General features: G+C 42.2%; 1 protein-coding gene across 4 annotated transcripts in view; it reads right to left on the bottom strand.

Annotated features, from left to right (window-relative positions):
- The window catches only part of NOL8 (nucleolar protein 8), a 33,221-nt gene that overhangs the window by 6,687 nt on the left and 4,154 nt on the right, over window positions 1–22,380 (bottom strand). For all 4 annotated transcript variants that reach the window (XR_014788507.1, XM_084839834.1, XM_084839832.1 and 1 more), the window contains exons 3-12: window positions 22,018–22,080; window positions 21,252–21,330; window positions 20,415–20,562; window positions 19,664–19,732; window positions 16,458–18,266; window positions 14,889–15,002; window positions 14,238–14,357; window positions 13,423–13,507; window positions 11,793–11,937; window positions 9,395–9,478 (exon numbers count right to left, since the gene is read on the bottom strand). Coding sequence is in view for 3 of the 4 variants with exons in the window: in XM_084839834.1 (XP_084695960.1) it covers window positions 9,395–9,478; window positions 11,793–11,937; window positions 13,423–13,507; window positions 14,238–14,357; window positions 14,889–15,002; window positions 16,458–18,266; window positions 19,664–19,732; window positions 20,415–20,562; window positions 21,252–21,330; window positions 22,018–22,080 (2,716 nt within the window). In the remaining variant the exon portion in view is untranslated. The remainder of the gene's footprint in view (window positions 1–9,394; window positions 9,479–11,792; window positions 11,938–13,422; window positions 13,508–14,237; window positions 14,358–14,888; window positions 15,003–16,457; window positions 18,267–19,663; window positions 19,733–20,414; window positions 20,563–21,251; window positions 21,331–22,017; window positions 22,081–22,380) is intronic.

Here is a 22,380-nt window from a genome sequence, read left to right as displayed (position 1 = left end):
GGCGGACATCTATGCAGTTGGTAAAAACAAGACCTGGAGCTAGGGATGGCGGAGAATTTCTCCCCGAATCTTTGGGAGGCCGAGTGCCGAGGCATTCGGCCCCCCGAAAGTGTTGGGGAAATTCTCCGCCGGCCCACCGCCCCCCCCCCCCCCCCCCCGGGATGGGACTTGCCTTCAGCAAATGTCCCTCTTGGCGGCGGGTCCTGGCGGCGTTTCGGTAACGTTTCGTGGGGGACGGGGGCGGCGGCCAGTCTCCCGACCAGCTGCCGCCGCCGCCATTACAAAATAAAAAAGTAAGTAAAAAAACAACAACACACCCGTGATAGGCTACGTGACGATTTACGTAGCCTATCACGGCTAGATTTCCAAAGTCAGCCGTGATAGGCTACGTAAATTGTCACGTAGCCTATCATGGGTGACTTTGGGGGAAAAAAAAAAGTGCGTATTCAAATGGCGGCGCCCATGGGCGCCGCCATTTGCGTTCCTTATTTGGGCCCAGGAGGTCTACGTAAAGATTTACGTAGACTACGGCGAAAATAAGGGAACGCTATTTGCATTGCCCTTATTTTCGCCGTAGTCTACGTAAATCTTTACGTAGACTAGACATGCCAAAATAAGGAACGCAAATGGCGGCGCCCATGGGCCGCCGCCATTCGCGTACGCGCTTTCCCCCCCCCAAAGTCACCCGTGATAGGCTACGTGACGATTAACGTAGCCTATCACGGCTGACTTTGGAAATCTAGCCGTGATAGGCTACGTTAATCGTTACGTAGCCTATCACAGGGTTTTTTGTTTACTTTTTCTTTCGCGGCCGGGGAGACGGGGCGCTTCTCCCCGGCCTGAATTTCGGCCGGGCGAGGCGGGATGCCTCCCCCCCCTCGCCTGAACTTCGGGGGGAGAAGCGAAGCGCCTCCCCCCCACCGCGAATCACCCCTGCGAAAAGGTAAGTGACTTTCGTACATCCCTACCTGGAGTTGACTGTAGTTCAGATCATGAACTTCTTATTGCACAATTTAGAATCAGACTCAAGAGAATAGGGAAGACCCACAGATCAGTTAGATATGAGCTCACTAATATTCCTCATGAATATGCAGTGGCGGTGAAGAACAGAGTTAAGGGACTAGATTTAGTAGATAGGGTCCCGGAAGAACTATGGACAGAAGTTCGCAACATTGTACAGGAGGTGGCAACAAAAAACGTCCCAAAGAAAAAGAAAACCAAGAAGGCAAGATGGCTGTCTGCTGAGACACTGGAAGCAGCCCAAGACAGAAGGAAAGCAAAAGGCAACAGTGATAGGGGGAGATATGCCCAATTAAATGCAAAATTCCAGAGGTTAGCCAGAAGAGATCAGGAATTATTTTTAAACAAGCAATGCGCGGAAGCAGAAGAAGATAATAGAATAGGAAGGACAAGAGACCTTTTCCAGAAAATTAGAAACATTGGAGGTAAATTCCAGGCAAAAATGGGTATGATCAAAAACAAAGACGGCAAGGACCTAACAGAAGCAGAAGAGATCAAGAAAAGGTGACAAGAATATATGGAAGATCTGTATAGGAAGGATAATAATACCGTGAATAGATTTGACGGTGTGGTCAGTGAGCTAGAGCCAGACATCCTGAAGAGTGAGGTTGAATGGGCCTTAAGAAGCATTGCTAATAACAAGGCAGCAGGAGATGACGGTATCCCAGCTGAACTGTTTAAAATTTTGCAAGATGATGCTGTCAAGGTGATGCATGCCATATGCCAGCAAATTTGGAAAACACAAGAATGGCCAACAGATTGGAAAAAATCAACTTATATCCCCATACCAAAAAAGGGAAGCACCAAAGAACGTTCAAACTATCGAACAGTGGCACTGATTTCACATGCCAGTAAGGTAATGCTCAAGATCTTGCAAGGTAGACTCCAGCAATTCATGGAACGAGAATTGCCAGATGTACAAGCTGGGTTTCGAAAAGGCAGAGGAACTAGAGACCAAATTGCCAATGTCCGCTGGATAATGGAGAAAGCCAGGGAGTTTCAAAAAAACATCTATTTCTGTTTTATTGACTATTCTAAAGCCTCTGACTGTGTGGATCATAACAAATTGTGGTAAGTCCTTGATGGTATGGGGATACTAAGTCATCTTGTCTGCCTCCTGAGGAATCTGTATAACGACCAAGTAGCAACGGTAAGAACAGACCACGGAACAACGGACTGGTTTAAGATTGGGAAAGGAGTATGGCAGGGTTGTATACTCTCACCCTACCTATTCAACCTGTACGCAGAACACATCATGCGACGTGTTGGGCTTGATGAAGCCAAGGCTGGAGTTAAAATCGCTGGAAGAAACATTAACAATCTCAGATATGCAGATGATACCACTTTGATGGCTGAAAGCGAGGAGGAGCTGAGGAACCTCATGACAAAGGTGAAAGAAGAAAGTGCAAAAGCTGGATTGCAGTTAAACCTCAAAAACCCCAACATTATGGCAACCAGCTTGACCGATAACTGGCAAATAGAGGGAGAAAACGTGGAGGCACTGACAGACTTTGTCTTTCTAGGCACAAAGATTACTGCAGACACTGACTGCAGCCAGGAAATCAGAAGACGTTTACTTCTTGGGAGGAGAGCAATGACAAATCTTGATAAAATAGTGAAGAGCAGAGACATCACACTGACAACAAAGGTCCGCATAGTTAAAGCAATGGTATTCGCCGTAGTAACCTATGGCTGCGAGAGCTGGACCATAAGGAAGGCTGAGTGAAGGAAGATAGATGCTTTTGAACTGTGGTGCTGGAGGAAAATTTTGAGAGTGCCTTGGACTGCAAGAAGATCAAACCAGTCCATACTCCAGGAAATAAAGCCAAACTGCTCACTTGAGGGAATGATATGAAAGGCAAAACTGAAGTACTTTGGCCACATAATGAGAAGACAGGATACCCTGGAGAAGACGCTGATGCTAGGGAAAGTGGAAGGCAAAAGGAAGAGGGGCCGACCAAGGGCAAGATGGATGGATGATATTCTGGAGGTGACTGACTCGACCTTGGGAGAGCTGGGGGTGGCGACGGCCGACAGGAAGCTCTGGCGTGGGATGGTCCATGAAGTCACGAAGTGTCGGAAGCAACTGAACGAATAAACAACAACAATCTTCCACACTATTTTCTTTAGTAGCTTTAGAGCGCAATCCTTTGCATGTTTAGATGGAGAAAAGGCCTACAACTCCCAGCATGCCACAGCCTGCATTGCTGGCTGGGCATGCTTGGAGTTGTAGGCCTTTTCTCTATCTAAACATGGATAGGATTGCACCCTTAATGTGTAAAAACCTGAAGTGTACAAAACAAAAGGAGGGGAACCCTCAACTGCAAACACTAACCAGATCACTGGGACTACAAAGTGTGTAATATAATCAAATATAATGCTGCTAGAGATTGTACCCCTTCATGGATCACTGCCTTGTTGTGGTGAAGGGGCTTGCGTAACTCAGTGAAGCCATAAGCTATGCCGTGCAGGGCCACCCAAGATGGACAGGTCATGGCAGAGAGTTCTGACAAAATGTGGTCCACTGGAGAAGGAAATGGCAACCCACTCCAGTATTCTTGCCAAGAAAACCCCATGGAACATATCACAAGGCTAAAAGATATGACGCCGGAAGATGAGCCCCTCAGGTCAGAAGGTGTCCAATATGCTACTGGGGAAGAGCAGAGGGTATTTCCAAGTAGCGCCAGAAAGAGTAAAGCGGCTGGGCCAAAGCCAAAAGGACACTCAGCTGTGGATGTGTCTGGTGGTGAAAAGAAAATCCGATGCTGTAAAGAACAATATTGTTTAGGAACCTGGAATGTCAGATCAATGAATCAAGGTAAGCTGGAGGTGGTCAAACATGAGATGGCAAGATTGAACATCGACATCTTGGGAATCAGCGAACTCAAATGGACAGGCATGGGCGAATTTAATTCAGGTGACCATCATATCTACTATTGTGGGCAAGAATCCCTTAGAAGAAATGGAGTAGCACTCCTAGTCAACAAAAGGGTGGGAAAAGCAGTACTGGGGTACAATCTTAAAAATGATAGAATGATCTCAGTACGAATCCAAGGCAAACCATTCAACATCACAGTAATTCAAGTCTATGCCCCAACCACTGATGCCGAAGAAGCTGAGGTTGATCGGTTCTATGAAGACCTACAACACCTTCTAGAACTAACACCAAAAAAAGATGTCCTCTTCATCATAGGGGATTGGAATGCTAAAGGAGGAAGTCAAGAAATCACCGGGATAACAGGCAGGCATGGCCTTGGTGTACAGAATGAAGCAGGACAAAGGCTAATAGAGTTTTGCCAAGAGAACACGCTGATCATAGCAAACACTCTTTTCCAACAGCACAAGAGGCGACTCTACACATGGACATCACAAGATGGTCAATATCGAAATCAGATTGATTATGTCCTTTGCAGCCAAAGATGGAGAAGCTCTATACAGTCAGTAAAAACAAGACCTGGAGCTGGCTGTGGCTCAGATCATGAGCTGCTTCTTGCAAAATTTCAGCTTAAACTGAAGAACGTCGGGAAAACCACTAAACCGTTCAGGTATGACCTAAATCATATCCCTGATGAATATACAGTGGAGGTGAGGAATAGATTTCAGGGATTAGACCTGATAGACAGAGTGCCTGAGGAACCATGGACGGAGGTCCGTAACATTGTTCAGGAGGCAGCAACGAAATCCATCCCAAAGAAAAAGAAATGCAAGAAAGCAAAGTGGCTGTCTGATGAGGCTTTACAAGTAGCTCACGAAAGAAAGGCAGCGAAAAGCAAGGGAGAAAGGGGAAGATATACCCAAATGAATGCAGAGTTCCAGAGAATAGCAAGGAGAGACAAGAAGGCCTTCTTAAATGAACAATGCAAAGAAATCGAGGAAAACAACCGAATGGGAAAGACTAGAGATCTCTTCAAGAAAATTGGAGATCTCAAGGGAATGTTTTGTGCAAAGACGGGCATGATAAAGGACAAAGAAGGCAGGGACCTAACAGAAGCAGATGAGATTAAGAAGAGGTGGCAAGAATACACAGAAGAACTATACAGGAAAGATCTGAATGTCCCTGATAGCCATGATAGTGCGGTCACTGAACTTGAGCCAGACATCCTCGAGAGTGAAGTCAAGTGGGCCTTAGGAAGCATTAGTAACAACAAAGCTAGCGGAGATGACAGTATTCCAGCCGAGCTATTTAAAATCCTAAAAGATGATGCTGTTAAAGTGCTGCATTCAGTATGCCAACGAATCTGGAACACTCAACGGTGGCCGCAAGACTGGAAAAGGTCACTTTACATTCCAATTCCAAAGAAGGGCAGTGCCAAAGAGTGTTCAAACTACCGCACAATTGCGCTCATTTCACATGCCAGCAAGGTGATGCTCAAAATCCTACAAGCTAGGCTTCAGCAGTATGCGAACCGAGAACTACCGGAAGTACAAGCTGGGTTTCGAAGAGGCAGAGGAACTAGAGATCAAATCGCCAACATTCGCTGCATCATGGAGAAAGCAAGAGAATTCCAGAAAAACGTCTATTTCTGCTTCATTGACTATGCTAAAGCCTTTGATTGTGTGGATCACAACAAACTGTGGCAAATTCTGAAAGAGATGGGAGTACCAGACCACCTTACCTGTCCCCTGAGAAACCTGTACGAGGGTCAGGAAGCAACAGTAAGAACCAGAGATGGAACAACCGAGTGGTTCAAAATTGGGAAAGGAGTACGACAAGGCTGCATATTGTCACCCTGCTTATTTAACTTATATGCAGAGTACATCATGAGAAACGCCGGGTTGGATGAATCACAGGTCGGAATTAAGATTGCTGGGAGAATTATCAACAACCTCCGATATGCAGACGATACCACCCTAATGGCAGAAAGCGAAGAGGATCTAAAGAGCCTCTTGTTGAGGGTGAAAGAGGAGAGTGCAAAAGCTGGTTTGAAACTCAACATTAAAAAAACTAAGATCATGGAATCTGGCCCTATCACTTCCTGGCATATAGAAGGGGAAGAAATGGAAGCAGTGACAGATTTTACTTTCTTGGGCTCCAAGATCACCGCAGACAGTGACTGTAGCCATGAAAATAAAAGTCGCTTGCTCCTTGGGAGGAAAGCTATGGCAAACCTAGACAGCATAGTAAGAAGCAGAGACATCACCTTGCCGACAAAGGTCCGTCTAATCAAAGCTATGGTTTTCCCAGTAGTAATGTATGGCTGTGAGAGCTGGACTATAAGGAAGGCTGAGCGCCGAAGAATTGATGCTTTCGAACTGTGGTGCTGGAGAAGACTCTTACGAGTCCCCTGGACTGCAAGGAGGTCAAATCAGTCCATCCTAAAGGAAATCAACCCTGACTGCTCATTGGAAGGACAGATACTGAAGCTGAAGCTCCAATATTTTGGCCACCTAATGCGAAGAGAAAACTCCCTGGAAAAGACCCTGATGCTGGGAAAGACTGAAGGCAAAAGGAGAAAGGGACGGCAGAGGATGAGATGGCTAGATAGCATCACTGATGCAATGAATATGAACTTGAGCACGCTCCGGGAGAGAGCGCAGGACAGGAAGGCCTGGCGTGCTATGGTCCATGGGGTCACGAAGAGTCGGACACGACTGAACGATTGAACAACAACAACAACAACAAAGAGATTGTAAGGTTCACAATAAATTGTGGTAACAGCAAGTGTACATATGCATCGCTCTGTGTCGGAATCACAATACTTCACAATAGTACAAACACTCATATATTAGTAAATACAGTAGATACATATCCAAATTACATATTACTAATGTATGTTTGTACTATTGTTAAGTATTATCATTCTATTATCATATTATCATTCTCAAGGCAGAATTACAAACAATTCCATCAAGAAGAAAAGGTGGAAGACAACGGAAGAAGCCAATGTGGCTTCACAAAAAGCTTAGAGATGACCTGAAAACAAAAAAGGACACATATAGGAAGTGGAAAGAAGGCCAAGTAACAATGGAAGAGTACAGGCAGGTAGCACAGAATTGCAGGGATGGCATCAGGAAGGCTAAAGCTGAGAACGAGCTGAGGTTAGCGAGGGATGCTAAAAAAAACCCAAAAAGGCTTTCTTCAGCTACATGCACAGTAAAAGACAGAGGAAAGAAACGGTGGTTCAGCCATTATATAAAGATGGCAAAATGATAACAGATGACAAAGAAAGGGCAGAGGTGCTCAATTCCTACTTTGGCTCAGTCTTCTCCCAAAAGAGGGTCTATGACCCCCCTGGCAAAGGCGAAGTACAGGCTGAAGGGGCAGGATTGCAGCTTGAGATCGATAGGCATATGGTCAAGGAACACCTAATTACTTTGAATGAGTTCAAATCTCCAGGGCCAGATGAACTGCATCCTAGAGTAATGAAGGAACTGGCAGAAGAACTCTCAGCACCACTGTCTATTCTCTTTGAGAAATAATGGAGGACGGGTGAAGTGCCAGATGACCGGAGGAGGGCTAATGTTGTCCCTATCTTCAAAAAGGGCAAAAAGGAGGAACCTGGGAACTATAGACCAGACAGTCTGACATCAATCCCTGGGAAAATTCTGGAGCAGATCATAAAGCAATCCACCTGGAAGCACTTTGAAAACAATGCAGTGATTACTTGAGGCCAACATGGATTTGTCAAGAACAAATCCTGTCAGATGAATCTGATCTCATTTTTTTATCAAGTAACCCCCCTTGTGGACCGTGGGAATGCTGTAGACATCATATACCTCGACTTCAGCAAAGCTTTCGACAAAGTGCCCCATGATATCCTGATGAGCAAACTAGCTCAAAGTGGGCTAGATGAAACAACGATCATGTGGATCCACAGAATCGGACTCAAAGAGTGCTTATCAATGGGACTTTCTCAAACTGGGGAGAGGTAACAAGTGGGGTACCGCAGGGCTCAGTCCTGGGCCCAGTGCTCTTCAACATTTTTATTAATGACTTGGAGGAGGAGGTGCAGGGAATGCTGATCCAATTTGTAGATGACACAAAATTGGGCAGGATAGCTAATACTTTGGAAGACAGAAACAAAATTCTAAGTGATCTTGATAGACTGGAGCGCTGGGCAGAAAACAAGAGAATGACATTTAATAGGGATAAATGCCAAGTTCTGCACCTAGGAAAAAGAAACCAAATGCACAGTTACAAGATGGGGGATACGTGGCTCCACAATACTAGAAGCGAGAAGGATCTTGGAATTGTTGTCGATTGCAAGCTGAATATGAGCCAACAATGTGATGTAGCTGCAAAAAAGGCAAATGCTCTTTTGGGCTGCATTCATAGAAGCATAGCTTCCAAATCCCGGGAAGTACTAGTTCCCCTCTACTCCGCACTGGTTAGGCCTCATCTGGAGTACTATGTCCAGTTCTGGGCACCAGATTTTAAGAAGGATGCAGACAAACTGGAGAGGGTTCAGAGGAGGGCAACAAAGATGATCAAGGGACTGGAAACAAAGCCCTATGAAGAGAGACTGAAAGAACTGGGCATGTTTAGCCTTGAGAAGAGAAGACTGAGGGGACACAGGATAGCGCTCTTCAAGTACTTGAAAGGTTGTCACAGAGAGGAAGGCCAGGATCTCTTCTCCATCATCCCAGAGTGCAGGACACAGAATAATGGGCTCAAGTTACAGGAAGCTAGATTCCGGCTGAACATCAGGAAAAACCTCCTGACTGTTAGAACAATACGACCGTGGAACCAATGACCTGGGGAGGTTGTGGGCTCTCCCACACTGGAGGCATTCAAGAGGAGGCTGGACAGCCACCTGTCAGGGATACCTTGACTTGGATTCCTGCATTGAGCAGGGGGTTGGACTCGATGGCCTTGTAGGCCCCTTCCAACCCTACTATTCTATGATTCTATGATTCAGAGACAGAGCGAAGGATATGTACACTGATTGGTATCACAATTTATTGTGAACTTTACAATACCTAGCAGCATTATATTCGATTACAAACCCTGAAGTGTGACAATATTGCTTTATTAACTTTGGTTGTCTTTTCATATAGTAAGGTATTTGCACTGAGTTATGTTCCATCTTCAGAAACAACACGATTTCAATTTCAGCATTTGATGGCTGCCCAGTCTCTTCCTCTCTAAAATGGGAATCCAACACTTCTCTGAGGCCTAATTCCCTACCAAGAAATAGCTCTGAAATCACAATTTGTGTATCCTGTGTCTTCTGTAAAGAAAAGTGCTTTTCCCCTGTTCCTGTTACTTATATCATAAAGTAGAGAAGAAAGCTCATGCTAATCACACAGTTATTGCGTAATGCAGATATGTGGATATAAAATGTCATATCAGGCACAGAGAGAGCTGAGATAGCAAACTGCCCAAGCAAATGACAGATTAGGTCTAGCCATAAGCTACTGATGGAAGAATTACCTTTCTTTTTCAGTGTTTTCTGGTTTTCTTTCAAACACTGCATGGTCTTGCCTTGTAGGGTCATAGCGTAGGGAATTCATATCTCTACAAAAGTAAAAAAAAGAATTAAGTACTATGTATTAAATCCAGATGTAACTGGTGAAGTTCAATATTCCTCCAATGGACCCAAGGTTTCATTCCATGGTGACATTTATAAGTAAAATAAATAAATATATTAATTGGATTTGTATCCTGTTTGACTAGAGACACATAGGATACAAACTGAAAAATTGTCAAATATGTTTATAGTGCAACCTTATACACGTTTATTCAGAAATAAGTCCCATTGAGTCCAACAGGGTTTACTCCCAGAAAGGGGGTGAAGAATTGCCTTAGTTGACCATATGGCATTTTTGCTCACATTCAGTTTGTCAGATCCAAATTAGTTAATCTTCTATAAGCTTTGCGAATGAACTAGCTTTCATAGCTGAACATATTAAACTAACTAGAGAATTAAGTATTATTTTATAAACAAATATTATTCTTAGTCTTAACAAGTATATACTCAAAATCAATCTAGAGATTAATGCCTTGATACCCAAGGCTTGCATTTGCACTCAGATGTATTCAAGTAGCATGAAATATAAGACCTACTCATATTTAACTTATCAGATGCTCCCCTCATAATAAACACTTCACTGAATGATTGCGCCACTTACTCAGTGCCAGTATGGTGCTGTTACACATGCATAAAATGTCAAAACATTACCAGCATCAGTAGCATTAAGCTAAATACGATAAGGTGAAGATGCTCAGGCTCTCAAACAGCGTGGTGCCTGGCTCAAAGGCAGTCTGGTGCCGGCTGCCTTGGCATCCTTACTTAGTCTTGTTACTCATCCCGTTCAAATTTGTCATTAACAAATGGTAAAGCCTACTGTGGGGATGGTGGGGACATAGGAAAGTAGTTGGGGAGGTGGCTGAAGCTTGATTTGCTCCAGTCCAAAGGATCATGCACTGTAGGCAGATGTTAAGCCTGAAGACAAATAGGATACAAAACCGTAACCTTCGGAGTGGTAGTAATCTAACTGCTTGGCTTCACAGCATTGCCATCAACTAGTTTTACTGCAAGGACAGTGAGCTCTTGCTATTCTACTAGCTATAATACATGATGGTATTACCGAAAACAAAAATCAAATAGCAGCCGAGAGACAGCCACAAGAATGGCCATATACATGGAAAGAGAAAAGTGTGTTACTTTATGGTGCAATCCTATGAGGATTACTGGCAGCCTCAGAGTTCGGAGGCTGCTGACTACCCAACGCAGGCCAGGAGGACAGCGGAGGCGATCTTTGCCTCTGTGTTGCAGCCTCTCTGCATTTCTGCTAGACGGGCGATTTTGCCCATCTAGCGACGGCACCTCAACGGGGGAGGGAAGAGGCTGGGGCAGCCACAGGATACGTTGCATTGCAGGCACCCTGGTTTCCTCCCCTCCCCTGGGAACACCCCCTTTTCCCCGTCTCTGCACTCCATTTTCTAAGCGTGGAGAGGTAGCTGGCGTGGTTCTCTCTGTGCCGGCCATGAGGGAGAGGGAGAGCAGTTTCCTATTCTGAGGTCAGAGCCCTGTTTCTGACCTCGGAGCCAGGAAAACAAACGGTCATATGCCGCCACCCCGCAGTGCTGTCTGGGGAGCATAGGAGTGCTCCCTCTGTGCATTATTATTAAATCACTTTCTACAGAAAGGCATAAGTTATAGTTTCCTTAAAAACCAGTATCTATGCTGGGTCTACCAATGCGGCAGAAGGAGGTAGTAAATGCTGAGTTGGAAGAATGGGCTCTACCACTGAAGAATTTTCATTTTAGATTTTTCATTGTCCTATGTCAAAAAGGTCCCTACAAATAGAATACTAGCACTTTAAGTTGAAAGGTTCTAGTCGAGTCTTTTGCCTGCTATGCTAGGTTTTTACTTGCTGTGTTTTTACCAGGGAGGAACACTGAATAATATGATCCCCCCACCGGCCATCAGAAAAGTTCTTTTATATTTCTTGAATAGTTTTTGCATTTGATTTTTCATTCATTCATTCATTCCATTCATATCCCACCTTTCTTCCATTGTGGAACTCAAGGTGGCTACAGGTGGTTCCCAGGTGGTCTCCCCTCCAAGCACTGACCAGACCCAGACCTGCTTAGCTTCAGCAAGGTGGTTGCCTCATGTGCCTTCAGACTATGACCTAGTCTTATGTTTTGCAACAAATATTTTTTCTTTTAAACATTGTCTGATGTTAATGTCTAATGTGAGACACTTTGAGTACAGTTTACTATAGAAAAGTGGCATACAAAAAAGGTACAGTGCATTCTACCACTTCATTCTCCTGCATGCATAGACTAGGCCATAGTTTGCCTGCTAAGGAAATGTCCATACTTGAATTTCCTGGCATTTGCAGTCAGCTTGCTAAGTTTGGGAGGGTCTATATCAATGTGCAGAAGATTTTTCAGGATCTCAAGATTTTTCTTTTTTTCTAAATCAAGCTGCTCCTCTTCATCCATTTCCAGTTTCTGTGATTCATCTAACAGGACAAGGTTAACAACAGTTAAAGAAGAATTTCAACAGCCTTCAACTACCACCACATCATGATACTGGCTGCATTCAGACATCACGCCAAACCATGGTTTGCTTTTAATGGCGGAACCAAGGTTTGCAGGGGGCTGCCAAACCAGGATAGCAAAAAGGTTTGAAATTGATTTGCAATCCAGTTTACACTAACTATGGTTTGTCATTACATCTAAATTTACAAGCCACTGACAAACCACAGTCATGACCGCTGCCCAGTCTCAAGAAGCTGCTGCACCACGGCAACATAGGAACTTACAAAGCTGAGTGCTGAGCCGATGGAAAACGAAAGCAGCTCTAAATTCTGGGTTGCCTCATGAACATCACTCCAACCACAGTGTGGGTTCCTAACTATGGGTAGTATAAACTATGGTTTGGTGTGGTGTCTGACTTGAGACTATGGCTGCATTTGGATGTAACACTAAACCATAGTTTAGCATTATGGGAACAAGCCTCAGAGAGCCTTGGGCTCTCATACTCACCCCATCCCCTCTTCTCCAGTGTGGCCATGAAGTGACAATCAGAAGCTTTTACTCATATTTTAGATTAACCACAGCATGCCATGTTGTCCAAACCTTAAATTGTGCTTTCATCTCAGCTATCATAAACTGAAAATAGCCAGGGTCATAAGCTATGATTTGAAGTGGGTTGGCTTCAACTAACCACCGTTAAGATTAAAATTAGCAAACTGTGGTTAATCTAAAATGGAAGCAAAAGTTTTTGAACTCCTTTTCATGGCTACACTAGAGGAGGACGGGGAGAACAACAAGCCTGAAGTTTTCTGCAACTCATTCTTGTGATACTAGACTGTGGTTTAGCATTATGTCCAAATGAGCTGTATCTCTTTGCCCAGACAGTATGGAAGTAGCAAGCATCTTTTCCCCATAGTCTTGGCCAGCTTTACTTTAGACAATTCTAGATATCAACTTCCATTTGCCAGATAAAACAATGTTTGTATAATCCATAGCTTAACACCTATAATTCAAGACACATTTGCAGTAAAATGCTTTCAATAATATTTTTTGATTCACAGTTTACAGTGGTAGATGTTTTTCAGGAAGGTTTTCTAAAATAATATTTAAGTAGATTTTAGTCAGTCCCTGTTAAATATGGTAACTCAAAATTGCAAAAGAGAGAGTATTTTAAAAGGTGATCTTGCCTTTCCTAAATGTGCAGATATCAATATTCTATTAGACATGGTGATTTTTCAAGAAATAACTATTCCTATTTTGTTTTGGTATACGGTGCATCTTTTCCCATCCACATCACTTTGGCCATGGGCACAATGTTTGTTAATGGCCTTTTGACCCATCTAGGGGAAGTAGTGGGTAATAAGCAATAATAACTATTCAACAAGATCACAGCATAAGGTTCTGTTTTAATAAACTTAATAAAGTTTTGTAAAGTGCTCTCCAAAGCAACCAACAGGAAAACACCTAACCTTCTTGTTCACTGTCACTTTCAAGGAAGCGCGCATCCATACGAAATCTTTCATCTGTGCCAAATCGTGACTGCAAATGCATAAGCTTCAACAACAACAAATACAACAGAAGGTTAGTCTTCACTCTTTAGTACTTTATGCCAGATATTCATTCATTCATTCATTCATTCAATCCATTCAATTCATTTATTCAATCTTTAATAATTGCTATGCGATAACAGTGACATTATGATTATATACATACACAAGCAGGCAAAAAGTATTTGCATTTTTTTTAATGGATACATTTATAAAAATTTATTCAATGTTGTAGTCCTAAGTAATAGAACACTGAAAAGGTGTAGTCCCTGCACAGAAAGCTTATAGGGTGAAAATAAGCTGACCACGCAAAACAGGGCTGGGTAAGAAGTAGGATAGAGTAAGGATGAATTAACTGGTAGTACAAGGAGAAGAAAACGTTTTGTGAACCACCCAGAGAGCTTTGGCTATTGGGCAGTATAGAAATGAAATAAATAAAATAAATAACTCTATGTAAACACAGCCGGTTTTGGTGATCAGTTCTAATGTCAGAAGTACCATTCCAATGAAGAGAAATCAAGTGACAGAAAAGCTATTTACTGTCAGAGACAAATTGGCCCACAGGAAAATACTGCCATAACTTAGGGTAAAAAGTGATAAAATGAACAAGATTTATATCTTCAGCGTAAACACGGAAACATGTATTTGGAATCATTTCTGAGTATGCTTAGAGATAATTCATCTAGAGAAATACAAGATGACCCCAGAAGAGTAATACATTAAGCAGATTTACTAACCTTCTCACCAGCTTTACCCTCAAACTGAGGTTTGATTTTGAATCTGTCATCTTCATCTGCAGTATCGGATTCATCCTCACTGCTCTCAAACAACTTCCCAGAAGTTTTAGTGGTGAATTCCTTGGGCATAGTAAGAAATATGCACACTCTTTTAACCGGTTAATTTTAAAAGCAATCCCGCAAGGAAGCCATTCCATTAGATTATATGGGAGTAGGTAATGAGCTCCAAGCCCTGACTGGTTTGGAAAACTTTTCTATAGATCCCTCACCCCCACCCCTACAAGGAGAGCTTGGGAAAGCTCACCCATCCCTTCTTAGGACAGCAGCCAAACAGTACCAGCAATGACATTTGGGAGGGCATCCTGGAAAATATTGGGGGGGGGGTCCCTTTCATTTTATCTGGGTCTTTTGGCAGTCCAGTATCTGCTCTTCTACATTAACTGCCGTTAGGTGTTTATCTTGCTTAAAATCTTCCTTGTCGTTTGCTGCTGTTACCTCTGTGTATCTTGGATGTTTCAGTAAAGGTTGCTTAAAAAATAGCGGCAGTAACCATAAGAACAGGCAAGTATATGGGATTGTCCTCTCCAACATGTATTCAAGATTCTAGGGCAATATTTTGGAATATAGTAGAAACCATTTTAGTCCACTCACTTTTCCCAGCAGCTTTCCTGAAGACCCTTCTTTAGTGACCACTTGTACTTCAGCTTCATTTTCACCATCTGAATCAAATACTATGTGTTTCTGTTTATTTGTTGACTGAATTTCCTACAAAGTAAATAATTATGAATATGAAACATTAGAGCTACATATGGTATAATACCAATGTGGAAACTAGGCAAAGATGAACATAAACAAAGAGTCTTGTGGTATCTTAAATACTAACACATTTATTATGACATAAGCTTCGATAGCCTAGAATTCATCATATGCATGAAGTGTAATCCTAAACTGTCAACTATATACAGACATGGTGTGTGTGGAGTGCGTGTGTGTGTGTGGTAGGGGTGGAGAGAAGTGCTGTCAAACAAGAATGAAAAATGAACAAACAACAACAATTATGTAAAAAGCAAAACAGCTACATTGCTATTAGCAAGGCCGTGCCGTGAAAACACAAACACTCTGGCATTTGTTAGCTAATTAACACATGGAGCGTGATAATCCTGCTTCGTGTTACACGTAACAGAACTGAATTTTCTGATAAATTATAATTCAGTGATTTCATGCTGGAGTTTCCCTTTGAAGTTCCTTTGCTCAAGGATGGCCAGCTCAATATCACTTACACAGTGCCAATTTAGGATTACATTTCATGCATCTGATGAAGTGGACTTTGGTCCATGAAATGCCATGATAAATGTGTTAGCCTCTAAGCTGCCACAGGACTGTTTTTGTTGCAACAGATTAACACAGCTGCACCGCTGAACTCCGCATATATATCTGATATCTATTATGCCAGTATAAACTAGGGATAATGGGGAGAACATTGTCTTGGCATGTTCCCAACTCTAAGCTGCAATCCTGTACCCAGTTACCTGGGAGTAAGCCCCACTGAACACAGCAGGACATACTTCTGAGTAGACATGTATAGGATCGTGCTGTAAAGAAAACCAATTTACAGTACAATGCTATGCATGCTTACTCAAAATAAGTCCCGCTGTGTTCAATGAGGTTTTCTCCCTCATACGTGTGTTTGGGATTGCAGCCTAAAGTATGCACAGGCGTGTAACATGATTAGAAGCAAGTCCCAATAAATATAGCAGGATTTCTTTCTAATTAAACATATATGCTGTTGGTTGTATTGCTGTTATGTTTTTCTAGGGCATATTAATTCTGAAATGCAAGGTTTTATGATCAGCCACAGAAATTACTATGAATATATTGTTTACTAAAGGTATCTATATACCCCTATTCACCCAAGTCCCATAGCAGTTCTATACCTCCAATATTTTATACAACTATTAGGTTGCATCCAATGGTGTCATTCTGCCAGTGGAAGGGAACTGCCAGGGAAACAGATTTCCACTTCCCCCTGCAGGCCTGTGTGCCCCCCACAAATCTGCTCTGGAGTGTTGGAGGACTCTCCAGAGCAGAGGTGGGGGGCTGCAGGGGGGAAGAGAGGACGGGGAATTCCTGTTGTGTGAGCGGACTTCCACTCGTGCAAGGGCTAGATCCAACCCATCGTTTCTGCCAGCACAATCAATACAAAGTATAAAAATAAAATACCAGACTGGTCAGAGCTCCCTGGATAAGTTTCTTCTGTAGTTCTCGTTCTTTTTGCCTCTCTTGCAGAGCTGTTAGCCTTCTTTCATTATCTTGCTGCTGTTTCTCCTTTGTATCTGACTTGCTTATAGCTTTGGCAGAATCCTGAAAGGCCACTTCACTTCTCAGAGGGCTGCTTAAATTCTCATTCTGTACAAGACTGGAACCCTTAATGGTAGCCTCTGTCTTTGTTCTCTTGGGAAGAGATTTCAGTTTTTTTGAGTACTTTCCTTTAGTTGTAACACTCACATCACTGCTTTCCACCTTGCTAGCTTCTGCGCTGCATGTGCTGTAGTCTGGAATGTCAGCTTTTACTGTATGGCTTCCTTTGTGAGAATCAGAGTTAATTTCTTTTAATGGGAGTGATTTGAAATTAAGCCTTTTATTTGCAGAGTCTGAGCACCAAGGTTCTGAAACACTTTTCAGAGTTTCCAGATGAACAAGATCAGAAGAAGCCTGGTTATCTACACTTTTATGTCTGTCCAACTCACCCATAGTCAGCTTCTCATTTAGTGACCCTATTCCTCTGAAAGGCTGAACTTTCAGATTTGCATGTTTTTTCTTTGGATTATCTTCATCAGAACTCTCTTCTTCTAAAATGGCAGAAACAATTTCTTCTGGGAAAATGCATTTCAGAGTAGGATCACATGTGGATTTCTTCAGATGACTGCTAGTGCTATTAATGGGAGATGTATGGTTTATCTCCTGAGTATCGCTGTGGTTACTTTCCGCATCTTCATCTGTAGTCTCAGTCTTTTCACTGGCTAATCTCTCCAAGTCTTCTAATGTAAGATTTAGTCGGTAACAGCTTTGCATCATGGTTTCATAATCTTCGTCCCCTTCAGGCTCACTTGTGTCAATAGATGAATCAGAACTTTCGTTGTCCGCAGACTTGCATTTATTAGTGATGCTGTTCTGTTCAGGAATCTGAGCAGCCTTGGCATCTGTTGCTTTTTCAGGAACTGCTCTTCCTTCCCCTTTTGGTTTATCCAATACTAACTCATTTGCGTCAGAAGATCCAGAACCTGTACCATGCATCAATATGCCTCTCTTAGGCTTGCCACCCGTTCCCTCGCTGGCTGTCTCAGATCCCTTTGGAGCTTCATTATTCGCCTTTTTATTTGGCATTTTAGTTACTGCTATAATTTCATCTGTGTCAGCCGAATCATAATTGGATTCATTTTCAGTGGTCCTTAGCACTCCATTACATGCTTTGTTTACTTTCTTGGCATTGTGAACTTTCTGTACAGACCAATAAGTGCTATATTTTAGCTCAAAGTTATGTCCAACAACTTCCATATTATCTTCAGGTTCAGTGTTAGGGTTATCTTTGTGCACTTCTCTCTCTCTTGCTATTATGGCTCGGATTTCCTCTTCTTCAGAATCCATACCAGTTTCGGACCAGCTATTTATCTTCCTGCAAGACATTAAACTAGTTCCGAGCTTCTGATCTACAGAGCGCTCTTTACGTCGCTTTTTGGTATCAGGCGTGTGGTTTTGAACTAGTTTTGCTGGGGCTACATTTGTGGTTCCTGATGAAAACTGACAACATGAATTTAATTCCGTCCTGCTTAAACTGTCCCTGTCCTGTACTCTCATTTTCTTTTTAGGTGGCTTCTTAGTTAGAGGAAACTGTCCTTGCCGTTTCTTACTAATGCTATCATCACCTTCTTCCAAATGCCAAGTGAGCTGGGAAATGGGAACTGTCTCAGTAAGGTCTTGATCTAGTTTTTTAAGATTATGGCAATATTTGGAAGGGTCATACTTGATGATGTTATTGCTTGAATTAAGGAAAAACAAGAGCCAAAGGTAGATATCTTACAATCTTAAGAGATATTTTAGTGTATGTATATTGTGTGTTTATGTTGTTGTTGTTTTCTTTTTATAAAAAATAAAATTATATATATAAAAAAAGAATTAAGGAAAAACAACAACCTTTCTGCTGGTAAAAGCTCAGAAATTCAAGGGAGAGGTTTGTTTGCTTTCTTTGTTGGAACTACTAATTTTAAAGAGAATCCTGCATATAACATCTCTCATTGCATTGCACAAAGAAAGCAGTTGCATGATAAAGTCATCTAGAGTTTGGTTATAGTTGATCAGGGTTAGGTAGCAGCATAAGCATGCTGTTAGTTGTCTGATATAGGAATAAATATAATTCTGCAAATTCCATGTTTAGTACATTTTCTGTGATGTTCAAGTCTGCCTCCAGAGAGTCAAAAGGAATCCCAAGGCCACTACGTCCAAGGGCAAGGCTTGATCTCTGCCAGCTGCCCAAATGCTGTGCCAAAAGCTGACAGCAGGTGCGTCTTAAAATGGCGTTAGCAGAGCACAGAGCAAACAGTGTGCCCAAGCACCCACCCAAAATAACAAGCCACGCCACAGTGCAGAGAAAGAAGCATGGGCAGTAGTTGGCAGCAAGCCAATTCCTCTTTACTGTATCACCAAAACCCCATTTCTTGGAACGTATGTGAACGCAAATATGAAAAGAGTACCTACATGCTATCTGAAATAACACAGAAAGATTTTTTTTAGAATAGTTAGAAGATATTTTTTGTTTTTTCAAACATTTTTTCAAACATGAAGTATTTGTTGTGTTCTTGGAACTCTTTGTTGCCATCAATTAAATATTTCAGTTGACTGTATTTGTTTGCTTTCTTTTCTTTTAGACCTCCCGTAGTACGGTACAGCTGAAGTATCACATTGTGAGCCATGGATGGGCAACCTATGGTCCTTCAGATGTTGCTGGACTCCATCACCCATCAGCCTCAGCCGGCATGGCCAGTAGTCAGGGAAGGCTGGCGGTGCAGACCAATGTCATCTGGAGGACAACAGGTTACCCAGCCCTGTTGTACAGTGCCTTGGATCCAGCATCTTCGTTCTGCCAGTGGAAGGATACCACTGGCGGTAGAGGACTTCTGTGTCCTCTTCTGCCCACGGCAGCCTCCTGCGTGTCCTCCTAATCTGCTCCGGAGTGTTGGGGGACCCTCTGAAGATTTAGAGGGCATGTGGGGAAAGGGGCTGCAGGAGGGAGGAGAGGACATGGAAGTCCTGTTCTGCCAGTGGGATCCTTCCACTGGCGGAACAAAGCTTCTGGATTCAACCCAGTATTAAGAACTGGGTAGTGACAGCTGCCTCCATTTAACTTCTACTCAGTCTGTAGAAAAGGATATTTTGCTTTTGTGTTGACTTTTCAGATGGAGGATGGGTAAAACTCTGCCAAATTTGCCAACAACCCAGTCCTATGAAAGAGGAAAAAAAATATTTATAACATTATTTCTGAGTCATCTCTTGGCCCAGAAAGGGCCCCCCAGGTGACGTGCAACTTGAAACTTTAAAACAATTAAAGGCATAATCCTATGCATGTTTAGACTGAAAAAAGGCTTACAGGTCTAAATATAAAGGTCTAAATATGCACAGACTTGCATCCTAAGGAACTTAAAAACATAACACATAGCTAAACAATCTTTTAAAAGCAGAGTGAAGAGCTAACACATTTAAGATAATTCAAAAGCCATCCAGGACAAAAACATTTTAGCGGCCTGCCTGAAACTAAACAGAGAAGAGGCCAGCCTAACATCCTTAGGGAGAGAGCTACACAATTATGGTGTCATCACAGAGAAGGCCCTGTCCCATGTTCCCACCAACCTAGCCTGACTTAGTGGTGAAACACACAGAAGAGCCTCTGAAGCAAATCTTCAACTACAAGCAGGTTGATATGGGAGAAGGAGGTCTTTCAAATACCCCTCCCCGCCATATATCATGGCTTTTGGGAATTTAATGCAACAACTTTAACAAAGAAGTATATAAGTAATATGGCAGGTTTTAATAAGAACTTTTATTGGTAGCGATTTAAATCTGGAATTTGGCTAACATCAGTGTGCCTACGAATTAGATCACTTCCTTCCATTAAATTTACCATACCTTGTGATTTGGTACTTCTGTTCCTGGCACTGCTTTCACATGAAAATCTACAATTCCATATTCCTTCATGGATTCTACAACATTTGCCATAGCATTATTCTCTGGTTTTTCCTTCTTTATGCTTGCCTCTTGACGTTCCCGCGCTAGTCTGCATGGCAACATATGATGACAGTTTGCCAGATTTAAAAAGAGAAAGATTGAAAGAGCACAGAGCTTGTATACTTGCATGCTGTTTGCTTCTACCTTCAGATACCGTAAATCTCTTACATTTACAGGTTTCTGTCTCCCATTTGTTTAACAATAGAAGCAACAGAAGCAAAAACTGTCAATAACCCCTGCCCCACCTCCCAATAATTAGGCTACTAAAATTAAGAAAATGAGGAGTGGATTTTTGTGTGAGAGAACTATGAACTCAGTTCTGGTACTGAAAAGAAAAAAACATCACTTTGTTCCTTAATTCTAAGTGTCTCCCCTCCCCCTTTCCCCAATTTTGTACCTGACTCTGGTTGGTGGATCATGGGGTTCATATAAAAAACTAAATTGATCTGCAAGCTTGAAGTCTGTCCACCCACATTCATGCAAATTTCCTCCTCTCCACACAGTGAATGATCACAATCTATGTTATAGTGCACCTCCTGTGCCTTTAACTCAGCACCCATTGAGAAGTACTTTTTCGAAGCTTACTAAAAAGCAAATGTTTTGTATAGATTCAAATCATTATTTCTGTGAAGATCTTCAAGATGTATTCATTTGTATACTAAATAACCATGGAAAAAAATTATCTGATGCAGCACCAATGTTTTCACTAGAAGTTGTTTGTAAAGCGCTAAGCATTACCTGTGCAAAAAGCTCTCTTTGGCTAATTCTATTTGTAGCGTCCCACCTTTCCATTTTGTTTTATTTAGAACAGATATACCTTTAAAACAAAAAATACAAACAATGTTTTTAACCTTGTTTAATGGCTAAGCTATTGTTCTTGTCAACTTACAAAGCATCTCAGGTATTGTTGATCAAGGAGAAGAACAGGAGCCGGTGTGGCCAAGTGGATAGGTAAGTTGGGATTTGAAATCTGGGAAACATGGGTTTCAAACACTAGTTCAGCCACATGGGCACATTTCTGTCACTCAAGTGAATGGGAGGAAAGGAAAGGCTAGCTTGAAAGCCAAGGCAGGAACAGTTTTTAACACATCAGTAAGGAGTTGAGTGGAAATACGATCATAGAAGCATGCGAGAAGTTAGAGGAAGCACAAAGGGTGGATGTCCATGACTATGGGATGTTGAAAGTTCATTTTCATTTAAGGATTTCTTTAAGGTTCTCCAATAGCAATGATTAGTGGGAATATGACAGTATTCTACCCTTATTACAAGGGTACACACGCAGGTGCTTCGAAATTTTACAGGCAGCTTGCCTTAAAATTAAGCTGAATGACTGAATTAAAAGTGCAACAAAAACAGGGAGATATACACTCAAGTTAAAACAGTTGTGAACTTCAACAGGAGTTGAAATCCACATATATCAGTATTACCTGGTTTTGGTATCTGAGACACTCTTAACTCACTAACTTAAGCTACCAACAAAGTGCATGCATGTTCATATACTTACATTTCTTCAGTCCTTTTTCTGAAAGGCTGATGTTGATATATGCAAAGGTTTTTGTAGGTTTTCCTGTACAAGAATGAGAAACTGATTATTCCCAAAAGGCTTTTTTTTAAATAAAGCTTATAAAAAAGAAAGTTTTGGAATAGAAAATTAACAGTACAAGCCTAAGCATGTTTATTCAGAAGCAAGTCCTACTGTGATCCTAGGCTTTACTCCTAGGTAAGTGTGCAGACTAGATTGCAGCGTAATGGCAGTATCCAGCAATGTCATTCCGTTAACGCAAATTACATTGCACTAGTGTAAGGGACCTCTAGCACAATGCCAGTAATGTTACTATGCACAACAGGAAACCCATCACACAAGGTA

Source organism: Heloderma suspectum, chromosome 2 (genome assembly GCF_057233095.1).
Source record: "Heloderma suspectum isolate Gila_16-S chromosome 2, 16-S_ref, whole genome shotgun sequence".
In the NCBI taxonomy this organism is placed as follows: domain Eukaryota; kingdom Metazoa; phylum Chordata; class Lepidosauria; order Squamata; family Helodermatidae; genus Heloderma; species Heloderma suspectum.
This window is presented reverse-complemented; position numbering and strand designations above follow the sequence as displayed.